This window comes from Camelus ferus, chromosome 1 (genome assembly GCF_009834535.1).
Source record: "Camelus ferus isolate YT-003-E chromosome 1, BCGSAC_Cfer_1.0, whole genome shotgun sequence".
Lineage (NCBI taxonomy): Eukaryota > Metazoa > Chordata > Mammalia > Artiodactyla > Camelidae > Camelus > Camelus ferus.
The window spans coordinates 39,165,622-39,183,097 of record NC_045696.1 but is presented as its reverse complement, the minus strand read 5'-3'; the positions used below and the strand labels follow the sequence as shown (position 1 = coordinate 39,183,097).

The window sequence follows — 17,476 nt, the reverse complement described above, 5'->3', positions numbered from 1 at the left end:
TCCAAAGGTCCTACCTCTTAAAAACATCATCTCTGGGGCTTGGGATTCCAACATATGAATGTTGAGGTGACACAAACATTCAGACCATAGAGGTAGGCTTTCCTATGTAGTAGAAGTCAGAATTCAAACTCTAAAGCAGTGGCCATGGATGCTTGAGCATTTTACTGCTTTGTCTCTCAAAAGGTGGTCCAAGGCCCACCTGCATCAGAATCACCTGGGATGCTTCTGAATAATGCAGAACCTCAGGCCCGCCAATGATCTGCTGAATCCAGCAGTATGGAGAACTGTCCAACCTAAAGAAAATATCTGCTGAACTATGAGATTCTAAGAAGACAAAAAAAAAAAAAAAGAATTTGTAAGAAAGAGTTACAGGCAGCTTTTTTGTGAACTGTCTGGATATGCATGGTATAACTCCCCAAACTGATTACCTGATGGGAGTTTAAAGAAATTAGTGTCATCTACAGTGTTTTCATGAATGCATTTGCTTTCAGACAACAAACTCCAGGTCCACACTCACTATCATTGAGATAGTTGTTTTCAACTATCAAGAACAACCAGAGAACAAGAACCATCTCAGGATTTTACTTGTCTCTTAAAACAGGAACTTTCAAACTGGCCTGCACATTGGCATCACCTGGGCTGTTAAAGATAGACCAAAGCTGGGTCACATCTCCAGAGAACCTGATTTCCCTGGTCTGAGATTGCATCAGAGGATCTTTATTTGAAAAGACCTTAGGTGATGCCATCATGCCCCTAGGATTGTGACCCACAGTCTCAAATAAATATATATACTGTGCAGTACACAGCAGGTATATATCATTATTCTGGTTGTCTTGTCAAAAACATGGAAGAATAAAAGTCTTGAGAGAAATGGGCTAAAGCATCATAAAGTAGCCTTTTTGATAGACAAATCACTGTAGCAGTCACACAGAGAAGTTCCTCTAGTCCGTGCTAATCATCTCATCTCCGTCAATGGCTTGCTAAGTTTCATCATGGTCTCCAGTCATTACCAACACTGGCTGCACATTATAATCACTTGGAGCAGTTTCTAAAAGTACAGAAGCCTGAAACCTCCTTCTAGAGACTCTAATTTGTTTGGTTTGGGTTGATAACCAAGAGTGGGAACCACTATCTGTACTCTCTGTACTCTCTGGGTGAGGAAGAAGAAAATATGCAAGGAAGAAGAAAATATGCAAGACCTGGTTGATGACACTTAGTCTAACTCTGTTACTTGTTATCAGAAGGGTCTGATGCATCAAAAAATTATGCAGTTTTATAGTACTCTGTAAACTGAACTGTGACGCACCTGATTATGAGGCTACTCAGTGGATTCCAAGCCATCTTTCATTTAAAATAGGAAACCTTGAAAAATAAGTTTCTGCAAAGAGCTCACAGGATCCTATGGAAAACCTAGCACAGGGACCTGAACTTACACGTAAAATATACGAAGTTAGGAAGCATATCCAGAGGGTTCCTTTCACTCCCTTACCCCAGGGCACAGGGTGGCATGAGAAGAAGCAGTTGGCGGTATTCTGGCCGCATCTCCTTCCCTGTGCTCTTCAGCCATCAGCGTCAGGTCATTCTGTTGTCCTGTTTTACTCTCATGAACATACTTACTTGTCCTTAGTCACCTTTGGCTTTTGGCTTTTATTCCCTCACCTATCTGGTGTTTTCCTCCCCCTCACATAACACCTTACAGGAATGTAGAAAAAGCAAAGGGCAGAGGAAAAAAGCATGGGCTCGGGCATCCCACTGCCTGAAATAATAAAGTTATAAAGGAGACAAAGAATGACTATCTATTGACACATAGCAATTGTGTAACAGCCAAGCCTAAATAGCCTGTATGGCAAATAGAAGAAGGAGAGGAAGCTTTGCCACTGGCCTTGACTGTGGAGGGATGGAGACAGGAGCTCCTTGCACCACAGGGAGCAAGCTGCTTAGAAGGAGCCCTCACAGCAGAAGGCGGAGCTCAGATGCAGGGACAGTGACTAGGGTCTCAGGAAACTAGGCTGACACACCTGTGCTGAAGGCAGTCTGCCCACCTTGGGCTTGGGGTTATCTGACCCACAAGTGGTTTATTCCCTTAAATCAATGAACAGGCTAGAGGTGAGGAGAATGCATCATGTATATGAGGATATTTTTCCCGTATTTTCTGCTAGGATATTGACAAGGCCAAATGTAATAAAGTCAGGAGACCAAAGGGCAAAAGGACCAGATGGAAAACATGCATAGCTTTTGTAAGGAAAAATCCATTTAACTTATGTAATTATCAGTCGATCAAGCACACCTGCTATTTCAGGTAGCTGTCAATTCCAGAAAAAAAATATATATATATACACACACATCTGTATTCAATCATTATAAGTTTGTCAGAAACAATGTATTCAGAAGAATACTTAATAAATTTAAAGAAGTTTTTAAAACTCAGAACTTTTCATTATGTTGCAGGAAATTATTTTAAGTTAAAAAAATTATTTTAAGTATTAAAAAATTTGCATATCTTTTCATGAATGCAATACAAATATAAGTTAATTTTAAAAATTACTGTTAAACTTCCTAAATAATCATTTAAATGCCTCAAGATAAATATATCTTGTCATATTTAGTCTAACAATATTACTTTGTTGTACATATCATTTGGATCATCATAAATAGCCACTAAACGGGAGATTTTTTTTTAATTACACAAGAATGACTTAGGAGGGCATGAGTAATTTTAAACAGAGAATTTACACACTGAGTCTTCCTTTAAAAGAATATAAGTTCTAAAGAGTTTTAAAATGCATATATTTGAAAACACAAGTGCTCATCTATATCACAAACTTAGGAATTTGGGGACTTCAGTCTCAGTTTCATCTATAAGGACAGATTTAAACCAACAACAGCAAAAAGTCAATGATGTCTATCCTTACTGTGCTCACTAATATTTTAATGATCACATTAACCTAATTCTTAGACAAATATATCTAGTGTAAATATTATTATCCATGCATTTAACAATTACTTATTTAGACCATACCATGTGCAAAGCCCAGGGCCAGTTATTATGCTCTGTTTAAACAGAGAGTTAAAAGGAGCGAACAGTGACTATTTTCCTGGAAAATGTTTATGTTTTTAGCACTTTTCTCAGGGCACCTAAAACGCCCTTGTTCCTTAGGCTATAAATAAAAGGGTTTAGCAAGGGAATTATGACTGTGTAGAATAGTGAATACACTTTATCTTGGTATTGATCTGGGCCAGACCCAGGACGCACATACATGAAGAAGAGAGTGCCATAGAACAAGGAAACAGAGAGCAGGTGGGCACTGCACGTAGAGAAGGCTTTGCTCCTGCCCTTTTTGGGCTTCTTTTTCAGGATGGCAAAAAGGACACCAGTATAAGAGACTATAATGGACATAAAAGTAAAAGCCTGTATACAAGTGGCAAAAATAAAAAGCACCAGTGCATTAAGGTGGGTCAGTGCATGAAATTGTGAAAAGTGGCAAGATTTCACAGTAGAAATGATATATTATATTGGATCTGCAGAAGGTTAATGTAAATAACAATCCTACATGAATCACAGGATGCAGAAAACCAATTACATATGACACACTCACCAGCCAAGTGCAGAGTCTGGTGGACATCACCACTGGATAAAGCAAGGGCTGGTGTATGGCCACATAGCGGTCATAGGCCATCACTACCAGGAGGAAACATTCTGTGGTTGCACTGGCACCAAAAAAATAGTATTGGGCCATACATTCAAAGAGGGATATCATTTGACTCTTGTCTAAGATGTTGACAAGCATCCTGGGGGTCACAGAGGATGAAGAAAAGGCATCTGCAAAGGCTAAACTGCCCAGGAATACGTACATGGGGGTGTGAAGATGGGGGTCCTTCCAGATGAGAAAAATCATCCCAAGGTTGCCCACCATGGTGGTGAGGTAGATGCTCAAGAACACCAGAAACAGGGGAACCTGCAGCCCTGGAAGATCTGTAAGTCCCGTGAGAACAAACTCAGTCACCAGCGTCTTGTTTGCCTCCATCAAATGTACTCAGGCTGTCACTGCAATAGGAGAATGGAAATGAAAAAGTTAATCAAGATTCATGAAAACTTATCTTAGGTGTCAATGTCATATTTCTCTATTTCACATGTACTTTACTGGGCAAATATGAAGATATAGGGTTTTGTCTTTTTAAAAACACACAGAAGAGTATTAAGTATATTATAAAGAATTTTGATGAGGAAGCATTTTTTAGATACTTTTTAAAAATCTATATACATTTACTTAGAGGTTTCTGGAGGAGGCTCTAGACATAATTTGTCACTCATAAATACCTTAAAACTGAATGTGTTAACAGTGAAATGTTGTACAAAGTTAAGAATAAAAAATACATAATGCATTTTATTCTACAATCTCTAAAAAGTGAGACTCTCGTTCAGGTTCCAAAATGTTTTCACCATTTCTCAAGAACTCTTTTGTAACTTTTCTACTGAACCAAAAAATGGGCTATATCTTTGTACTACTGATATGTGTTATTATTTCCTACTAAGACATTAATGGATAGAGTAATAAGACAGTAAGTTAAAATTTCATTTTTGCTGTTTCCAGTCTCTTCTTACGTTGTTTGATTATGTAGTCATCAAAATGTACCCCAAATTTCTAGTAGGCTCTTGGTTATACATTCTTCAAATGACACCTAAATTTCAAATAGACTCTTTAATTTTCTCAAGAAATTCTCATATGTGAACATAATCATTCATTCAGCCATCAAACATTTATTTAATGCCTCCTAAGGTGTGGTACTGTCTGTCCTAGCTCAGTCACACATTAAAACCTAACTGTATTTCACCAGTGATGCTAAAATAACCCCTCCTGTAAGAAGAAAATAAAAATAGGCATTAGCCAGCTTATCTGCAGATTTGGGAAGAATCTAAGAGCTAAGACTCTCCATATTAATGTAGACAATTATCATGCAGTTAACCAAGAATGTTTTTAATATGTAAGAGGCACATAATTCTAAAACAATTATAAGGATTTCCCTTCCCTGCCCTTTTTGAGATTACAAGTGTGAGTATGAAAGCCAGGGTAGAAATATAACATTACAGAAGACAGCACAGTGGAAAGAATAGCCACTGTTTTGAATATCTGGATGCAATTTAAATAGTAAAAAATTAAATTTTGTATAAATCCAAATCAAATGAGGAGAGAAGATGAAGCACATTAGTAGGTAATGGCTAATATGAAGATAGGAAGGCAGAAAAGAGCCTCAATCTAAAAATGTATCTGTTAGTTTGATAATCCTGGGAATCAAGTGGAAACCCGGGGAGGGTAGAGGGTAAACCTAAATCCACATCCTCAAAATGCGTTTTATCAATGACAAATGATACATATTCAAAACATAAAATGTGTTTTGTGCATTCAAAGTGTTGCCTCAGTTATCTAAAGACGGGTCTAGCCGTTTAGAAACGGCTGCTCTAAGTTTATAACTGTGCAAGAGAATACTTACAAGTCTTGGATTCATATCTCGCTGACTTTCATGACATGTCCAGCCAAGTGAGAGACATTCCAACACATATTTTTATTTCTATAACCTAGTCACCAATTCTGCACAATGTAGCTGAAGGTTTCACGGCCAAGTCTCTGCTGTGCTGAAATGTTTTCTCAAAGTGCTTGCTTTGTAATTCAGAAAAGAAAACCATGTAGAAAATTTGAGTAAGATAGGGTTTGTGATTTCAGTTCTGATAAGAATAATCTTTGAACAGTAAATACTTTGAAGAATTGGGGTATTTTCTACAGAAAGTCATGGAGAGGGTTTTTTTTTTCTTTCTTTTAAAAGGGAGGCTACATTAAAAGAAACAGTTCTGCATCTTCATAGGGAATAGTATAAGAGAAAATTTGTTTGAGATTTATGTTAGACTTTAAATAATACAAAAGAGGGGCTGGTAACATTAGCAGTGGTCACTGAGTAAGCACACTGCTGTCAAATCTCTGAAAGTACCAGATTATCTTCATTTTACCTTCTGTCTAGAATACAATAATGAGGTGTGGCTCTGGGCAGATGTGGGGAACTCCTTTCTGCTCATTTCCAGAGAAGTACAATCTAAAAAAGAACCAGGTTGAAGGCAAAGGCATTTACTGTTCTTAAAAGCCCCATAACTCTATGATTCTTCACTGTTAAGAAATCTTCCAAATTCTATGACAGTATAGTAAAGCCCAGAATGAATTCTACTTTTGAAGATACAAAGTAGTAAACAGATTTGTTCTATAACTTATTATCCTGGCAAAGAAAATGTTCACAGAAATGTAACAAAATTTCTGAGTCAGTTCCACCTCTAAATTATTAAATGATTATGCCTAAACCACTTTATGACCTTGTTTTAAGGTTCTCACTGGTAAAACACTGGATTTTCTAAGGAACATCTGCTCACAGTCTAAGACTATGACTCCTCTTTGCTATTTAGTATATAGCAGAGTATAGCAATTAAGCTGTATATGTAAAAGCATTAATTCTGTATATGTAAAAGCATTAATTCAAATCTTCACTCTATAAATATATAGCTTGTATCCTTAAGGGTTCAGAGGTTTGAATATGTTTATTTAACTATTCAGTTTCAGATTGCTTTCTGCTCCAATTAGTAGATAAATCATCTGAAAAAAAAATTCAGATATTTTGACAGCTCCTAAGAAACTCTTGGTATTAAAATGATATGTTCTATCACTTTTCATGGAAAGAATAATGACAATAAAATAAAGCACTGCATTCTCACCCAGTTCCAATAAGAAGATGCAGAGATGCCATAAGATATAAAATGTCATGAAGAACTCATGCTATAAGAACAAAAATGTCCAAAACAATTATTCATCTCATATTAATCTTCTTTAAGAATGCAGCTTGGAAGGAAAGATATTTATGTCCTCTCATCTTCATGTCTGTTTGTGAAGATAATATTGAAACTCCCTCAATGCCACTAAAAGATTCCCTGTAGAATAAAGTCATCTACTGGGCATACAGATCTATCAACAAATCACTCTGAAAAAATCCATTTGCACCTATTACTTTTATAACTTGTTTCTTCTAAAAAATAGTTTCAATTTAATAGTAGAAAAAATAAAATGTAGAAAAGCATGATGAAAAATTGTTGTAATCTCACTAATCACAGAAAAATATGGTTAACTTTTGAAGTTTGTTTTCTTTGACCTTTTAACCCATGCATTTAGCTATACTGGTGTATATTTAGATACAAAAGTTATACACACAATTATATATAAATAATTATAATACAGCCACACATATTTTACATTAATTATGTTATTTGAATAATTTATCATTTATATTCTCTTATGTTCTTAGTTTGAAAAACATGTAGATTGTCTCTTGGGCTACATCGTTTTTCCTAAAAAAACCCTGTAATTTTAAAGTTCTAGAATTGAAGCTAACTTGTCCAAATGTGTGCACGGCATTAAGAATATTCTTATAACAAATCTTCAGTGGGCCCCCTGGGAAAATTGTACTGAGTTACACTATATATTTTGAAATAGCAAATAATAAATTTCCCAATCTTTACTTACTTTTTGGTAGTGTAAAGACTGGGAAATTTAAAATACAGCTGACTCTTGAACAACACAGGGTTGACTGGGTGGGGAAACTTACACTCAGATTTTTTTCAACAGCATATACTATGGTACTGCACAATCCCCTCCCCATTGGTTGAATCCATGGATGCAGAACCATGGTTACAAAGGAAACTTGGATATGGAGGAACGTATATTCAGAGAGCCTACTACAAGTTGTACTGATTTTCAAATGAGCAGAGGGTATACACACACACACACACACACACATACACACATACATATATTCACATAATCATACTTATCTATATCTATTTTTATGATTAAACTTGGCAAGAAATATGCCTGACCTATATGTATTTGGCAAAAATGTAAAACTACTGAAAGGTATAAACACTTGTTTAAGGTATGAAAATTCATACATTAAATAGAAAGAAATTTTAAATAGAAAGACTTCGATCCAGTAAAGGTGTTAATTTTCCCAAATTAATATATAAATTATATGCAATCACAAACAAAATCACTGAAAGATAGTTTTACCACCAGCTTTGTTCTTTTTAAGATGGCTTTGGCTATTCAGGGTCTTTTGTGATTTCATATGTATGTTAGGATTGTTTGGTCTAGTTCTGTGAAAAATGTCCTAAGTATTTTGATTGAGATTGCATTAAATCTGTAGGTTGCTTTGAGTAATATGGATATTTTAACAACATTAATTTGTCCAATCAAGAACGCAAGATATCTTTCCATTTCTTTGTATCATCTTCAGTTTCCTTCATCAGTGTCTTACAGTTTTCAGAGTATAGATTTTTCTGCTCCTTGGTTAAGTTTATTCCTAGGTATTTTATTCTTTTTGATGCAATTGAAAACAGGACTTTTTTTGCTTTCAGTTTCTGATAGTTCATTATTAGTGTCTAAGAAAGCAACAGGTTTCTGTATAATAATCTTGTATCCTGCAAATTTACTGAATTCATTTTTTAATTCTAATACTTTTTTGGTAGAGACTTCGATATAGAGTATCATGTCATCTGCAGATACTGACTTTTTACTCCTTTCCTTCCAGTTTGGATGTCTTTTATTTCTTTTTTTTTTTTTTTTTTTTTTTTTGTCTGATTGCTGTGGCTAGGACTTTCATTATTATGTCCAATAAAATGATGAATGTGTGCATCCTTGTCTTGTTCCTGTTTTTAGAGGAAAAACTTTCAGCTTTTTACCACTGAGTTTGATGTTAGCTGTGGATCTGTCATATATGGCCTTTATTATGTTGAGATATATTCCCTCTATACCAACTTTAGTGAGAGTTTTTAATCATGAATGGATGTTGAATTTTGTCAAATGCTTTTTCTGCATCTATTGAGATGACCACATGATTTTTGTCCTTCCTTTTGTTACTGTGTATCACCATCCTTATTTCCCTGGAATAAATCCCACTTGATCATGGTGTATAATTTTTTACATTGTTGAATTCCATTTGGTAATATTTTATTGAGAATTTTCATATCTAATTCATCAGAGATATTGGCCTGTAATTATTTTGTAGTGTCTTTTTCTGGTTTTGCCATCAGGGTAATGATGGACTTGTAGAATGAATTTGGGAGTGGTCTTTCCTTTTCAGTTCTTTGGAACAGTTTGAGAGGGATAGGTATTAACTCTTCTTTATGTATTTAGTAGCATTCTCCTGTGGAGCTGTCCAGTCCAAGGCTTCTGTCCACTGGGAGTTTTTTGATTAGTAATTCAATTTCACTACTCGTGACTGGTCTTTTTAGATTGTCTATTTCTTTCTGATTCAGTCTTGGAAGATTGCATGTTTCTAGAAATGTATCCATTTCTTCTAGGTTGTCCAATTTGTTGGCATATAACTGTTTATAGTATTTTCTTATGATTTTTTGTGTCTCTTTGATGTCAGTTGTAATTTCTCTCATTGTGAGCTGGTGTGCATGCTGGGGCAATCCCACCATACCAGTCAGAGCTCGAGACAGTTCCTCTCCACTACCTCTGTGAGTGCCAGCATGACAGCCCACTTCCGTTCAGATGCAGTGCTGGAGTCAAGCTGGCTCCATCCCTGCCACATGCACATTCTCCTTGGCAATGGAAGGCTTTGCCCTAGTGTGGATCTGTGGCAGAGCTAGAGGGGCTGGGGTAGGTGCTTGGAGTGGGCTAGGGCATGCGCTTGGGAGGGGCGGTCGAAACCTGGAGAATCCCAGGCAGTTTTAGTCGGTTTCCTCTGCCATTTCTGGGAGTATGTAAGTGTCTGCATGCTCTTCATGAGTAGAATCTAGGTTTTTTACAGCCCTCCTGTCAGTCCTACTGGTTTTCAAAGCAGCTAAGGGGACTCATCTTCCCAGTGTCAGACCCCAAGCTGGGGAACTCACTATATGCTTTGAACTGCTTACTCCCCGGGGAGGATCTACAAACCAATGTAATCCCCCTGCTCTTCTGTGACCCTTCCTAGTGGTGCAGGTCCTGACCTGATTGCTTCTCTTCCCTACCCATCCTTCTCCAGGGGATCTTTCTTTGCAGCCTTGGTCATATAAAAGTCTTTCTGCCAGTCTTCAGTTTGTTTTCTGTAATATTTGCTCCACATGTATATGTATTTTTGATGTGTTCATGGGGGTAGGTGAGATCAGTGTCCTCCTACTCCACCATCTTTATCTCCTCTCCAAAGAGAAACATTTAAATATTTTCATGAAAATCACAGATATCATAACATTTCACAACTAAACACTTTAAACTGCATCTTTAACAAACGAGAACATTTTCCTTCCTAACTACAGTACTATTTTGAAATCAGACAAAATTAATACTATTCTCCCAATACCATCTAATAATCCATCTATATTTACATTTCTCCAGTTCCCAAACTGTCTTCTGCAGCACTGCATTGCATTTGTTTGTTATATCTGTTGATACAGAGCATTATCATTTCTTTCTGTTCCTTTTGTTCATTTTTGTTAATCTCAATGGTTTGGGGCTTTTTTTTTTTTTCCCAAATGGCTATGACGTCTGGAGTAATTGGGCCAGTTTTTCAATTGTCTTGTGGAGGGTTCCACATTCTGGATTTGTTTAATTGGCTTTGTTTGACTTGTTTTCCTATTCCCTGTATTTTTCTGTTCCCAGAGGAAATTATATCCAAAGGCTTGATTAAGCATCTTTGGCAAGAATACATCATAGATGATATTATGAACTTCATATTGCACCACACCAGGGAGCAAAAGAAGTCTGTCTTACTATTTCTGAGGCTTAGTATGATCCACTGATTAAGGAGGTAACAGCAAGATTTCTCCATGTTTGTTTTCCCTTACATCTAGCAAGTAATTAATGATATGATCCTTTAGTACCTTGTAAATGTCCAGATCTTCATCCATTTTTTAGCTAACTTTTTTTTGAGGGGGGGGTCCTTTGATGATCCCTTCCAGATTCAGATGTGTTATTTGGAGTTTTAATGGTTTTTAATTTTAATTTTTAAAATTTTACCTCTTTTCTACATCATTTAAGTGGCATATTTTCTAGTTGTGACTAGAAAAAAAGGAAAATGTGGCATAAGATCTGACATGTATCATACAGAAAGAAGTAGAAATTTCAAGCAAATGTCTAAACATTGTTTTGACTTATTTGACCTTGTCAGAAGTTCAGATGCTTCTTCAAGTTCTCCAGAAGCCCACTTCCTTCTTAGATGCAGTCAAATTGTTAATGATTCAGGAAAGTCTTAATTGGTATAACTTAGCCATTCAGTCAGCAAATATATTTGAGTGTCTGTTACAGTGGACCCTGGTCTGGAATCTTCTTTGAAAGGAAGGAGATGAGTCAATTAAAATGCAAATTGTTCCAAATTCTGTCTCATTCAGTGATTTCTGTTTCTTACATGTTGTAAGAAATTGGTTTTTCTATCTCTTAATGATCAAATTGTTTCTTATTAGAACACTTGTAGAACATTTAGGGCAATACCACTTTTTGAATGGATTTTACGTGTTTTTTTAGGTCTCCTATGGCTAATTCTTTTCATTTTTATTTTTAATTATTTCTTTTATTAAAGTATAGTTGCTATACAGTATTATATAAGTTTCAGGTGTACAATATAGTGATTCACAATTTTTAAGGCTGTATTTCATTTATAGTTATTATAAAATATTGGCTAGATTCTCCAGGTTATACATTATAGCTTTGTTGCTTATTTTATACCTAATAGTTTGTACCTCTTCTCCCCTACCCCAGTATTCCGCCTGCCCCTTTCCTCTGCTCACTGGTAAACACTGGTTTACACTCTATGTCTATTAGTCTGCTTTTTTTTTAAATTAATGATAATATTTGTATCATGCTTTAATTGCCAGCAGCAATTTTAGAGGACAATTGATATACCTATGTGCTTGGTTTTAATCATCTCACTTTTGTTTTTGTTTTTGTTTTGGTTTTTTTTAACACCTTTACTGTGGTATGATTCCTGTACAGTAAACTACAAATATTCCACATGTACAGTTTGATTCTAACTATAACAAAAATTATATTCCCTGGTTTGTTGTATTTTTTGGATCCCACATATAATTGAAATCATACAGTATTTGTCTTTCTCTATCTGACTTGTTTCACTTACCATAATATTCTCTAAGTCCATCCATGTTGCTGCAAATGGCAAAATTTTGTTCATTTTATGGCTGAGTAGTATTCCATTGTATATATATATATATATATATCACAATTTTCTTTATCCATTCATCCGTTGATGGATACTGAGGTTGTTTCCATATCTAGACAGTTGTAAATAATGCTGCTATGAACACTGAGGTGCATGTATCTTTTTAAATTAGTGTTTTTGCTTTTCTAGGATATATACCCAGGAGTGGAATTGCTGGGTCATATGGCAGTTCTAGTTTTAGCTTTTTGAGAAGCCTCCATAGTGTTTCCCATAGCAGCTGAACCAATATACATTCCCATTAACAGTGTATGAAGATTCCCTTTTCTCCACATCCTTGCCAACATTTATTATTTGTATTCATTTTGATGATAGCCATTCTGACCAATGTGAGGTAATATTGTGGTTTTGATTTGCATTTCCCTGATGATTAGTGATTTTGAGCATCTTTTCATGTGCCTGCTGGCCATCTGCAATTCCCCTTTGGAAATATGTCTATTCCATTCTTCTGCCCATCTTTGAACCAGGTTAAAAGTGCGAGGGTGGAAAAAGTTACTCCATGTGAATGGAAATTAGAAGAAAGCTGGAGTAGCAATACTTACATTAGACAAAATAGACTTTAAAATAAAGACTGTTACAAGAGACAAGGACACTACATAATGATCAAGGGATCAATCCAAGAAGAAAATATAACTTATTTGTAAGTATATATGCACCCAACATAGAAGCACCTAAATATATAAGGCAAATATTAATGGACATAAAAGGAGAAATTGACAGTAACACAGTATTAGTGGGTACTTTACCACCCCACTTACATCAATGGACAGATCTTCCAGACAAAAAGTCAATAAGGAAACACTGACCTAAACTGATGCGTTAGACTGAAGGGACTTAATTGCTGTATAGGGAGCATTCCATCCAAAGCAGCAGGATACACATTCTTTTCAAGATCACATGGAATATTCTCCAGCATAGATCACATGATAGGCCACAAAACAAGCCTTGGTAAATTTATGAAGATTGAAATCATATCAAGCATCTTTTCTGACCACAACACTATGAGACTAGAAATCAACTACAAGAAAAAAACTTCAAAAGACACAAACACATGGAGGCTAAACAAACACTACAAAACAAAGAATAGATCACTAATGAAATCAAAGAGGAGATCAAAAATTACCTAGAGACAAATGAAAACAAAAACACAACAATCCAATACCTATGAGACATAGCAAAAGCAGTTCTAAGAGGGAAGTTTATGGTGATACAAGCTTACCTCAGGAAACAAGCAAAATTTTAAACAACCTAACATTACTCCTAAAGAAACTAGAGAAAGAAAAACAAAACCCAAAGTTAGTAGAAGGAAAGAGATCGTTAAGGATCAGAGCATAAATAAATGAAACAGAGACTTTAAAAATAATTTTAAGATCAGTGAAACTGGGGTGTTTTTTTGAAAAGATAAACAAAATTGATAAACTTTCAGCCAGACTCATCAAGAAAAGAAAGGAGACTGCCCAAATCAATAATTAGAAATGAAAAAGGTGAAGTTGCAACTGACACCACAGAAATACAAAGAATCACAAGAAACTACTGTGACAACTACAAGCCAATAAAATGGACAATCTAGAAGAAATGGACAAATTCTTAGACAAGTACAATCTTCCAGGACTAAACCAGAGTGAAATGTTGAAAATATGAGCAGATCAGTTAGCAGTAATGAAATTGTATCAGTAACTTAAAAACTCCCAACAAGCAATAGTCTAGGACCAGATGGCTTCCTAGGGGAATTCTACCAAACATTTAGAGAACAGTTAGCAATTGTCCTTCTGAAACTATTACAAAAATTTGCAGAGGAAAGAACACTTCTGAATTCATTCTATGAGGCTACATTACCCTGACACCAAAATCAGACAAAGATATCACACAAAAAAAGACAATTACAGTCCAATATCACTACTTAACATAGATGCAAAATTCCTCAATGAAATACTAGCAAACCTGATCCAACATTAGAGTAAAAGGATCATACACTATGATCACATTATCCCTAGGATACAAAAAATTTTCAGTATCTGTAAATCAATCACTGTAATACATCACATTAATTAATTAAAAAATAAAAGTCGTATGATCATCTCCATAGATGCAGGAAAAGCTGCATAAAATTAAAAATCCATTTATGATAAAAACTCTCTAGAAACTGGGCAGAGAGAGAACATACCTCAACATAATAAAGGCTGAATATAACAAACCCACAGCTAACATCATACTCAACGGTGAAAAGCTGAAATCATTCCTTCTAAGATCAGGAACAAGACAAGGATGCCCACTCTTGGCACTTATATTCAACACAGTTTTGGAAGTCCTAGCCACAGCAAGTAAGACAAGAAAGAGAAATAAAAGTAATGCAGATTGGAAAGGAAGAAGTAAAACTGTCACTGTTCACAAATGACATGATACTAAACGGAGAATCCTGAAGATGGTACCAGAAAACTACTAGTGCTCATTAACAAATTTTGTAAAGTTATAGGATACAAAACTAATAAACAAAAATCTGTTTCATTTCTATACACTAACAACAAACTACCAGAAATAGAAATTAAGGGAATAGTATCATTTACCATTATATCAAAAAGAATAAAATACCTAGGAATAAATCTACCTAAGGAAGCAAAAGATCTATATTCAGAAAACTGTAAGATGCTAAAGAAAGAACTTGAAGACAACAAAAACAGATGGAAAGATATACCATTTTCTTGGATTGGAAGAATTAATATTGTATATAATATTGTAATATAATAAATGACTGTACTGTCGAAGGCAATATACAGATTCAATCCAGTCCTTATCAAATTACCAATGACATTTTTCACAGAACTAGAACAAAAAAATTCAAATTTGTTTGGAAACACAGGAGACCCTAAATAGCCAAAATAATCTTGAGAAAGAAGAATGGAGCTGGAGGAATTATGTGCCCTGCCTTTGTGCTATACTACAAAGCTCCAGTAATCAAAATAGCATGATATTGGCACAAAAACAGACACATAGATCAATGGAACAAGGTAGAAAGCCCAGAAATAAACCCACCACTTATGGTCAATTAATCTATGACAAAGGAGATAAGAATATACAATGGAGAAAAGACAGTCTCTTCAATAAGTGGTGCTGGGAAAACTGGACAACTACATGTAAAAGAATGAAATTAGAACATTCCCTAACACCACATACAAAAATAAACTCAAAATGGATTAAAGACTTTAATGTAAGACAAGATACTGTAAAACTCACAGAGGAAAACATAGGCAGAACACTCTTTGACATAAATCAAAGAAATATTTTTTTGGATCTGTCTCCTAGAGTAAAGAAAATAAAAGCAAAAATAAACAAATGGGACCTAATTAAACTTAAAAGCTTTTGCACAGCAAACCGAACCATAAACAAAATGAAAAGACAACCTACAGAATGCGAGAAAATATTGGCAAATGATGTGATCAACAATGGATTAAATTCCAAAATACACAAACAGCCTAATATAAAAAAAAAAACCCAATCAAAAAATGAGTAGAAGGCCTAAATAGACATTTCTCCAAAGAAGGCATACAGATGGCCAAGAGACAGATGAAAATATGCTCAATATTGCTAATTATTACAGAAATGCAAATCAAAACTACAATGAGGTGTCACCTCACGCCAGTCAGAATGGCCATCACCAAAAAGTCTACAAATTATAAATGCTGGAAATGGTGTGGAGAGAAGGGAACCCTCCTACACTGTTGGTGGGAATGTAAATTAGTGCAGCCACTATGGAGAATAGTTTGGAGATTTCTTAAAAAACTAAAAATAGAATTACTTGATGATCCAGCAATCTCACTCCTGGTCATATATGGAAAAAACTATTCAAAAAGATACATGCACCCCAATGTTCATAGGAGCATTATTTACAATAGTCAAGACATGGAAGCAACCTAAATGTCTATTGAGATAGATAGATAGATAGATAGATAGATAGATAGATAGATAGATAGATAGATAGATAGACAGACAGACAGACAGATAGATAGATAGATAGATAGATAATGGAATATTACCTGACCATAAAAAGGAATGAAATAATGCCATTTGCAGCAACATGGATGGACCTAGAGATTATCATACTGAATGAAGTAAGTCAGACAGAGAAAGACAAATATCATGATATCGCTTACATGTGGAACCTAAAAAAATGACACAAATGAACTTATTACAAAACAGAAACAGACTCAACAGACATAGAAAACAAACTTATGGTTACCAAAGGGGAAAGTTGGGGAAGGAATAAATTAGGAGTTTGGGATTAACAGGTACACATTACTATATATAAAATAGATAAACAAGGACCTACTGCATAGCATAGGGAACTATGTTCAATATCTTTAATAACCTATAGTGGAAATAAATCTGAATATGTATATAACTGAATCACTTTGCTGTACACCAAATCTGGCCAAAATCTGGAACAGTGACAATGCCAAATGCTAACAAGAATGTGAAGCAATAGGAACTCACATTCATTGCTAGTTGGAATATGAAATGGTACAGCCACTTTTGAAGACAGTTTAGTGGTCTTTTACAAAACTAAACATACTCTTACATTGCATACTCCTACAACTGCATTCCTTGGTATTTACCCAAAGGAGTTGAAAACTTATGTCCCCTGCACACAGATGTTTACAGCAGCTTTATTTATAATTGCCAAAACTGGGACCAAGATGCCCTTTATAGTAAGTGAATGGATAAATAAACTGTGGTACATCCAGACAGTGGAATATTATTCAGCGCTAAAAGGAAATGAGCTACCAAGCTATGAAAAGATATGGAGGAAACTTAACTGCGTATTACTAAGTGAAAGAAGTCAATCTGAAAAGTCTACATACTGTCTGATTCCAGCTATACGATATTCTGGAAAAGGCAAACTATGGAGACAGGAAAAAAATATCACAGGTTGCCAGGGTAGTGGGTCGAGATATGAACAGGTGGAGCACAGAGTATTTTTAGGGCAGTGAAATTATTCTGTGTGATACCATAATGATGGATACATGTCATTACACATTTGTCCAAACCCATAGAGTGTACAACATCAAAAGTGAAGCATAATGTAAAGTATGGACTTTGGGTGGCTATGAATTATCAGTGTAGGTTCATCAATTGTAACAGACATACCACTGTGGTGTGGGATGTTGATAGTGGGGGAGGCTTTACCTGTGTAGAGGAAGAGAGTACATGCAAATTCTCTGTACTTTCAGTTTTGCTGTGA

General features: G+C 35.3%; 2 protein-coding genes across 2 annotated transcripts in view; one reads left to right on the top strand and one right to left on the bottom strand.

Annotated features, from left to right (window-relative positions):
- The window catches only part of GABRR3 (gamma-aminobutyric acid type A receptor subunit rho3), a 237,968-nt gene that overhangs the window by 165,395 nt on the left and 55,097 nt on the right, over window positions 1–17,476 (top strand). The gene's annotated exons all lie outside the window — the stretch shown is intronic.
- LOC102521365 (olfactory receptor 5AC1-like) lies at window positions 3,107–4,170 on the bottom strand. Its single transcript, XM_014565627.2, is given in 2 exon segments — window positions 3,107–3,452; window positions 3,454–4,170. Coding segments are annotated over 2 exon segments (918 nt in total). The 5' UTR covers window positions 4,026–4,170.